Source organism: Diospyros lotus, chromosome 7 (assembly GCF_014633365.1).
Source record: "Diospyros lotus cultivar Yz01 chromosome 7, ASM1463336v1, whole genome shotgun sequence".
Taxonomy (NCBI): Eukaryota; Viridiplantae; Streptophyta; class Magnoliopsida; order Ericales; family Ebenaceae; genus Diospyros; species Diospyros lotus.
Window position 1 is genome coordinate 1,201,715 of NC_068344.1, and position 9,491 is coordinate 1,211,205.

Below are 9,491 nucleotides of genomic sequence, written 5' to 3' on the forward strand. Positions count from 1 at the left end.
TCTAATGAGTGAATACAACAGAGTTACTAGAAAGTGGACCCGGGCATTACTAAGAGTTACCTAGGTTTGAAAATTCATGTCAAAGTGGCCAGTGGGGCTGGGGAGTACTTTCAAGAAAAATATAATTTATGGATCCAAGAGATTGGAATAACTTTTTGATGTGTGGAGTCTGTCACATATTGACAGCTTACAGAAATGGGGACGGACTTCTCCTCGCCATTCAATCCCCATCCCCAAATAAATGCAGGATTTGGTCTTAAATCTCCTAGAATTAACAATCATCAAGTTTTATCAACCTGTAAATCTCATATTTCTGTCTGCAAAAGTCAAGAGATATTTTGGGGTTATTAAGATTTTAGGCGGGTTTGGCCAAAGAATAAAATGTTAGCGTCTTAGCGAACCATATCCTACATAACCGAACCCATCAAGTAAGATTAAAATTTTGTGTGTCATTCTTGTTAAAGTGGGGAAGAACTTAAAAGAACAGAGAAATTAAGGAATATTCTGAATGTGCACTGAAAGCAACATAAAAATTAGGTTTTCCTTTAGCTTCCTTCGATGACAAGAGGGTGGTTTCAGCCAGAAGAACAGCCCATGAAGGGAATCCACAAAAAGGTGACTTGGCTAAGATTGTTCTTTCTATGGCATCAAGAATCTTTTCATTGACAGGATGACCTAATTTAAAAAAGACATCTTCACACACCAAGCAGGTAGCCCATATCATATCGGGCAGAAAATAGTTGTTGAATATCTGTCAAATTTCAAGGTGTAGGCCTGGTTACATCCTTCACTCTCCCATTGCAGATGGCTAATCTAATGAGTTGTCCCTAATATGAGTCCACAGGTGTGGGCAATTACGAACCCAGAGGGGCAGTGGGGCTCGTTGGTGTCTTTTCTTAACACAAAAAAGAAAAAAAAAAAAAAAAAGCATTGGATGAAATGACTAGGATGTTTTGCTAGGAAGCAGATGTAACAAAGGATTTATCTTGCTAACTAGCTTCTTGGTGGTAGAACTAGTATGCTTCATATGCCTAAGCATTATGAAAAGGATAAAGATAAGAAAGTATGAAATGTTCAGTTCTTATGCGACATGGCTTGGCATGATCCGATTGGTTAGCCAAGAATGATGGATATTGATGCACTGGTTCAGAGCTAAACTCAGGGAGAGTGCGCCAAGGAGCTATAATGCAGCCACTAGGGGGGGTAAAAGCAACTTTTTCTTCTTTTCTCTCTTTAAATCATCAATGGGCTCTCTCTCTCTCTCTCTGGGCATAAAGCAACTGTAGTGACTGAATCCTGTGTACCAGGAACTGACTTCAACCTCAGTGATCAGAGAGTAAAAAGGGGAAAGCTGTTTCTAGCAGCTTTGCTGAATTCCGTTGCAAGTTTTTTTGGGTCCTAACCTACTGGTTGAGATGGTACTACTCAGACTCCTATGCTTGAATTTCTTTTCATTTGTGAAGCATTTGAATATCTTCTCTTCTGTTCAAACTGTTGGGTCATTGTGCATATATATATTCTTTTGGGTTAAGTTACTGGGTCTTTGTAGAAAGAATTTTGAGACACATTTTGGAGTAGTTGCTGTTACTAGCGTTAAAAGAACCAAAAAAAAAAAAACAATGGTTTGCATATTCACGTATTTATATCACTAGACAATGGGATAGCAATTGTATCATTATTCCATCCAATGACATTACTTCCCACCCTCTCGAACACACAAGGGCACAAAGGTCCCTGCAGAGCATAGCTTTCAGTTATTGCCACATTCCATATCCATCACATGTAAATAGTTCTATATCAGAGGGTGAAATAACTACATGTCAACATGGACCAGCAATCCAATCACAAGTTATGTCCAGAAACGCATAAAAACGATTTCAACTTGTAATAGTCTTCAAAGTAAGCCTCACCAACCGTAAGCATCACATGACATGACACCGGCAAAGCTCAAATAGATGCATTGTCTGAAACAGTACATAACAGGTTGTCTATGTACACTGATCATAGGGTTTTCATACGCGGTTTAAAACCAACTTCAGGGGACTTAAGAATCAGCTATAACCTCATCCGATGCTAAAAACCCAATGCTAAAATCAAAGGTGATGCAGGTCAGCTGATGCTTGCTTTCATCCTCCATCTTCATTTGAAGTGTGTAAGAGCCCTGCATACCCCAGACAATATGTAAGCTCAACGGGGAAAGGTAACCACGAATATGCCTCAGCAGAGTATCAATAAAATTAAGAGAGTACAATTGTTATCCTTCCCAAGTAGGCTGCTTCTCTAAAACGAGCTACCCTCTTGCTAGGGTTAAACAGAGGTTAAAAACTGAGCAGAAAAGAAACAGAGGTTGTAGAGGTACTTGTCTCCATAACCGCCATTCAATTACATTCCACTCCATTCTAGTATTTATAGCAATACTATATCTGAGACTCTTGGTAGTCATCATCAATTTCTTCCAATTAAGTGAAGCAAAATACAGACCATTTTGATAGTTGCTTTTCTTGATATGGTTTGCTCCAAAACATTTATTTCCCATTAAGATAAAAACTATACAATTCAATTCTTCGTACTTCACAAGGACAATAGGTCAAGTTGGAATCTGAGGGACTGCTAAGTCCATGCAGGGAGGTTGTGGAAGTTTCTAGTGATAACAAAATTCTGGCACCACTAATCTCAACAATATGCAAGGCAAATAGAACCCTTGTAAAGTTGCAAGTAGTTAGCTTTTAGTGGCACATAAACAAGAGGGATTACCAACTGAAAATTTCATGCAATAGGAAACATGATAATGCATTGCATTAAAAGTTGAATTTATAGCCTGAGACACAAAAAAGAAAAGGTTAAGAATTGAGGACTTCCACATGATATAGGAAGCCTTTGTCTTCGAACCGTACAACCACAAATGGGAACTGAGAATTGGACATCGCGTCCTATGCATAAACCACATAAGCAGTATGTTAAAGCACAATAAAGTCACAACAATTAAGGGAAACGTGAATTACCGGCGGAGTGAAGAAAGGCAACGATTGAGAGTGAGAAATTACGAAATCACCAGCAGCAACAGGGCAAGATGTCTTCCCGCATAGGTCATGGATCTTACTGTAAACATTGATTCCAAAGTACAGCACATCAATCTGTACTTTTCCTCCAAAGATCACTTCATCTAGATGGTAAACAACAAAAAAACTTGCAGGTATCAGAAGGAGAAAGCCCAAAGAAAGTTTGCTTAGTAGGGTGGGGTTTTTCAAGTAAATTCACTCATTCATGTGGAACATCAGTACCGATCCACAAGATGTGAAGCTTCACAATCATTATCAACTAACAGAAGTAGATCCAAAACTCTAAATAAACGTGTGAAATAACAAATGTACAAGCATTGATGACAATAGAGGTTGTTGGCAATTTATTTTCATGTGGCTAAATAAAGATGTATCCTGTACACTACATATATAACTTCAGTTTTGGCAAGAGGTAAAAACATTGATCTAAGCCAAAGGTCACAAAGGACTTTCAATACAGCATTTAGAGAGCTACTAACACGAAATAAAACACAACAAAAAATTACAGCTATTCACAAGTCGCCATCGTGGATCCCCTCATAATGGGATTTGCAGAGAAAGGCCATGCAGGTGAACCACAGGTATTCACAAGTCTTCCCATGGATCCTGTTGCCACCATGGGTTTTGTTTTTGGGAGAATAGGTATATGAGCAGTCTGTTTTTAGGGATGTTCTTTTGAGATCCAGTGGGTGTTGCTTGAGTACAATTTGATGCATCCAACTGTTGATTGTGCCTTTTGAATCGAAAACAATTGGTTTGGGGGCTTATTTTCCAAACAAATTATCCAAAACAATATCGGAAATATGTACTAATTGAAAATGTTCTGGCTCTGGGGAGAAGATGAAGATTTCTATTTGTATTATATTGTATTGGATGGGTTCGGTTACTTTGGTAGCATCATCCTTGTTGAATTTGGTTTGTTCTCACATTTGGGAGCTTCTCTCAAGGCAGAAGATCACCCACTCTGGCTGATACATTGCACCAACGATGTCAGAGTCATTGACGAGTGAAGACCTCAATGCTATGTCGTTGGCAGTGGCAGGTTGTCAGCAGCAACAGATTGATTTTGGTGCATGGGCGAATAGCTATTTAGCCGTTAAAATCTACCTATACCTTATTCAAAATTTACTACACCAAACATGGGATGGTATTACCTAAAGCTTATACGATTATACCTCCTTATACCAAACATGAGTAATATTTAATCCCATCACCATTTTACCTCATCTCTGAGTTAGATACCAAGTGCCCCATAAAGGAGTCTTGGCTTACAAGTTTACGTCCAAGCTAAGGGGAGTCCCTAAAAATCCCATGTTGAACTAGCATGAGAACACTCAAATGTGAGATTGAGGGTGCCACCTTATCAAAATTTTGTCAAAGTACAGATTTATACTCAACTTTCCCATCCTAGCACCTCATATTTGAGGATAAATACTAGGAAATGCATTTAATGGAACGGCAAGCTCAATGTATTGTCAATATTCTGGTATATGGCAAAGAATAGATGTTTGACAAAATACCAAAATTTTCTAATATATGGTACTCAGGGAAGGATTAGACAACGAATGGACTGGGGAACAGGAATTATAATGGATAAGACTTTAAAAGATAGGTAGTGGATGGGAAGAGAACAAGAAATAGGATTATTGCAGCTAAAGTTGTTAATGGGAGAAAACATTATGAACATTGTTAGTACATATGCACTGGAACTTGGGTTAGGAGATGAGATAAAGGGTAATTTTAGGAAAGATTTAGGGGGGTTTGGTACAAGAGATACCTAGAAAAGAGGAGATTATTATAGGAGGCGATTTAAATACCAGCATACTTGGTCTTCAAATAAGTTCCACCACAACATCAGTGTAATTTCTTGATTGTCTGAATTTATGTAACATAAAGGATAAGCAGTCTGTAGCACAAATAAGCAATTTTTTTTATATATAATGGAATCACTTCCCTCCTTGTGGTATTAAGGCTTATGATTGTTGCTGTTGTGGTAACACAACCAATTTGGAAACTCAAGAAATGGAATTTTGACTCTCAAATTTTAAGCAATAATTGAGTTTCAAACCCCCCCAAAAAAAAAATTAAGGAATTAAATATTATGACTCATATATGTTTGTGAAATAGATTGACAACTTGACATATGGTTGGAAGTTGTGAAAAACACTAAAACTATTATGTAATCAGTTTTCTTGTTAAAATAATATATTTTAGCAGTATTTTAATGGACTACGTGTTTTAATCATAACTTTTCCAGCAAGATAGGTTTTATGTATTCTTATTTTTGATACTTTAATTTTTCACTAAACTTCTTCCATGACAAAGGAGTATTTAATTCTATGTTATTTATTTTGTAGTGTAACATCTAAAAGTTAAAGTCAATTTTTTTTAGTTGTATATTAGTTTTTTCATTTGCTCAAGATGTTAACGATAATATGGCCAATCTATTTACTTCATTTTCTTTCAGTTCCAAATATAATTAGAATGCAATTTCTATTTTGATGTTTTCTTCCAAACAAAATAATTGAAATTCCAATTTTGTTGGAATTAATAGAATTATGTAATATTGCAATTCTATAAGAATTGCTTGCAAACAAGCTGTCAATATGTAACGTATTTATAATGGGAGCCATTCCAGAATATTGAGCATTCTTTGGCCTTTTGGAATGAACCATTCTCATATTTTTTTTTTTTTTTTGTGTGTGTGGAGTAGATAAAAACGTGCTTTTATTTTTCATTCCTTTCTTCAGTTTTTGGATGACTAGATTTTTCTAGCAATTTATGTAATGAACACATCTTGCATAGTATGACACCATATCAAACAAAATCTAATCATAAAATACCTTCATTTGCATACCCTTTGCACCCCCCCCCCTCCCCCATCCCCCCCCCCCCCCTCTCGCCCCCCCCAAAAAAGAAATAATAATAATTCCAAAAAGTAATGATCAAATCTTCCTTTCAGTTTACCACAAACCTAAGATATCAAATACTATTAGAATTGAAAAGAATCTGCATACTATTTATATACACAAGCACACACAAAAGTCAAGGAGAATATAAAATCCCCCTACCCCAACTAATAGATTGATATAGAGAGGGGAGGGTCTCAACTGTTCCAATATCTTTTTCCCTCACATATCTAAGTAACCCTAGAACGAATAAAGAATTTAAGCAATGGTAGCTGGAAGGCATTCTTCTTGTTGCTATTGTTATTTTTAATCCCCAACAAATGTGATGCAGAAAGGAAGGGTATTCTTCAGCTAAATCATCATAAGGCAGCAAATTGTATGCCTAAAGTTACTCAGCACTACTTCTCTTTCTGTTCTTGTATTCTCATGTCCATATGCTTTTCTAAGATATAAAACAGTAAAAAACTGCAGCATGTGTGTGAATGTTTTGTCATCCATTAGAAAAATAATTGGATAGTGAGTAACATGCAAGAAGGAATTTGGCTAGTCCATGCAAATAAAGCCGTTAGGCCTACAATTCCTGAGAAACGGAAATCACAAAATTAAAGAGAAATACTAGGGTCCACCGTCCACCTGTAGATGCTGAGATGCTAAAAGTGGTCCGCCTGCCTCTGGATATAGGATAAGGAGATATCTCAACTCCACTGACATTAACAGCATACTTCGTTTCCTTATCTGCATATAATTCAAACAGCTAAATATATCAGTTGCATTATCAATTTGACATGACAAAAGAGAAATGCAGCAAACCTGCTTTCTTCCATCTTCCTCCCCCCCCACCAAAAGCAAAAAATAAATAAATAAATAAAACAAAAGATATCATAAAAATATTAAAAAAAATACTAATTGATACTGTACCGTTTTAACCCAATTACAAGTATTTAATTTTCATTAACTTCCTATGTGACTGTAACTGAAACAAGCCAAAAGAGACGAATCAACTTAGGGGGTGTTTGGCTTACCGGTTTGACTGCTTATAAGCTGTTGGCTTATAAGCTATCAAACAAAGCTGGTGAGGTGTTTGGGTGCACCTCACCAGCATTTAAGATAGGTAGCTTAAACGCTACTACCATGGCGTTTTGCAAAAGCTGGTGGAGGGGAGCTTTTGCAAAACGCTGCTAATTTATAAGCTGCATTGACCGATTATTTTACAATTTTACCCTCATCGTTTTTGCTAATTTTCAGTCATGCCCTTCTTCTTCAACCTCTGCCTCCTGCCACCTGTCGCCCCAGCTCTTCCAGCCGCCACTGTCAGCCATTGCCCCCACCGGCCGCTGCCCCCTCATCTCCTCTGTCGGCTATCGCCCCCATCTGCTTCAACTTCTCCTTCATCGCCCCATCGACCGCTGCCCGTCGCCCTCCCCACCCTCATCTCCTCTCCGCTGCCATTGTTTGTGTGTGTGTGCGTATGTATGTGTGTGTGTGTATATATATATATATATAAAGCAGCAATAAACATATGTTATATATATATATACATATAGCATATTGTATATATATAACACATAACAATATATATTGTTATATATAACATATATAATACATATAGCAATATTGTATTAATATATTTTTAATAATTATGTATAATTAATCAAAATCTAATGGTAAAATTTTATATCATTCAACACCATATCTATTTTGGTCTTTTTGTCAAGTTTTGATAGCTTATCAGCTCTTTCAAACTAAATACATAACTATTAATTGATAGTTTAAAAGTATATTTATTCAAACACGTTATCCAAACCCTAAACTTAAAACACTATCCAACTTCTAAGTTTTATACAACTTAAAAGCTAGGGGAAAAAAAGGGTAAGCCAAACACCCCCATGAAAATAGCAAGCTTTTCTAGTCGGTTAAAATCCAAATTCTACTAATCTTTTAGCAGAACCAGCCGTCTCTAAAATGCATCGTTTCTTTGTTGAACTTCTGTTTCTTTGTATTGAAACTAAGTATGAGTTGAATTTCTCTCAGTTTCCCATTTTCTTTAACAGCAAAAGAAAAAAAGAAATCAGAAAAAAATCAATCGGGATTGACAAAACTAACAATTTCCCAAACACCAGAAAAATTTCGTAATAGACTAAAGGGTCACACGTGATCTTAAAACCTCGAGCACCGATCCAACCAATCCAAAAAAATAATACCACGATATTTGCAGATTCAGAAACCTAACACCGATGGCACAATCAAATACGACAGGAAATCAGGAAGAATAACCGGCCGTGAATCTAAGTATTTCACCAATGTTGTGCGGAAACACTGTGAATCACAGTAGAAAAGTGAGATCCGCTCACCGCAGTACTGAACCTTGCCGGCCTGAGCCTGAGTAGGAAGCAGGCACACCGACAGAAGAACGAAGGAAACTAGAAGCCTCAAGTCAAACATCGCCACCGCCATCGCTTCTCCAATCTGTAGCAAGCGAGAAATATGTATCAGATTGAAGAAATATGCTCTTGCATTAACGTATGAGAGAGAGAGAGGAGAGAGGGAGAGAGAGAGAGAGACAGTTGAATTGGCACCGAGTAAGACTGGTAGGTGTAGCCAGCAATGCTAGTGGAAGATATATCGTTTTGCCCTTCCATCACGACGTCGTTCCAGCTTTATTTGGAATAAAATGCCTTGCTTGCAACGCCGAGGGCATCTGGACTCTTCTGTGAAAGCCCTCTCTACATACGTATTTTGATTTTTTTTAAAATAAAAATCAATACTAAACTAGATTGAGTAAATTACTCTACTCACAATTAAATTTCTTAATATATCAAAAATGCCCTCCTTAAAAAATCAGACGTTTTGAGTTTTTTAATTCAAAAAATCCTCAATTTTTTTGTATCTCTCTTTCTATCAACTTTTTTTTCTCCATCATTTTTTGACAGCATTAGTAATGACAGAATTTCTCCATCCCTCATTGTTTTTCAAAGTGTAAGAATTGAATTCTTTGCCAAAGTCGAAATAGTTTGATGATAAGTTATTTGAATCTAAGTAACCTAATAAAAGTTATTTTGTCTGTCTTTTGACATCACTTTTGGGTCAAACCGTAACTCGATCAATCATTAGACTCGACTACTGAAAGCTAACAATTGCAACAACTAGATTTTTTTTTTTCAATCTTCTAATGAGATAGATGTAATATTCAAGAAATTGAGATTATTGGAGAATAAGTGTTTTATTAAGAAAATGAAATTTCGAAAAAAATTGGTATCTAAATAGTTTGAAATATTGACTGAATCAACTGCAAGGAGTACCCTGAACCCGAGATGCTAAAGAAAAATGATGTGACATTAATGAGAATCTCGAGAAATGATTTTTAGCATCGAGAGAAGTTGAATCAGGAACGATTTTTGATATAGCTAAAATGCAACTGCGATTTAAGCTGCAAAATCGAATTATCGTAAGAGACTTCTAAAAAATCAACGGAACCTTGAGAGTGCTCATATTCGGTATATAGGACAACCCTTTAGTGGTTTTC

General features: G+C 36.5%; 1 protein-coding gene across 2 annotated transcripts; it reads right to left on the reverse strand.

Annotated features, from left to right (window-relative positions):
* Positions 1–1,772: 1,772 nt before the first annotated feature.
* On the reverse strand, positions 1,773–8,580 carry LOC127806279 (uncharacterized). Of its 2 annotated transcripts, XM_052343476.1 has the most exons (5): positions 8,531–8,580; positions 8,320–8,434; positions 6,602–6,703; positions 3,003–3,163; positions 1,773–2,161 (listed from the first exon to the last, which is right to left on the reverse strand). In XM_052343476.1, the coding sequence occupies exons 2-5, from the start codon at positions 8,420–8,422 to the stop codon at positions 2,045–2,047; spliced, it is 483 nt and encodes a 160-aa protein (XP_052199436.1). In that variant the 5' UTR covers positions 8,423–8,434; positions 8,531–8,580; the 3' UTR covers positions 1,773–2,044. The 2 variants fall into 2 exon arrangements, with proteins under 2 accessions (XP_052199436.1, XP_052199437.1); XM_052343477.1 differs by lacking the exon at positions 8,531–8,580 and having other exon boundaries at positions 8,320–8,512.
* Between the last annotated feature and the right edge of the window lie 911 nt (positions 8,581–9,491).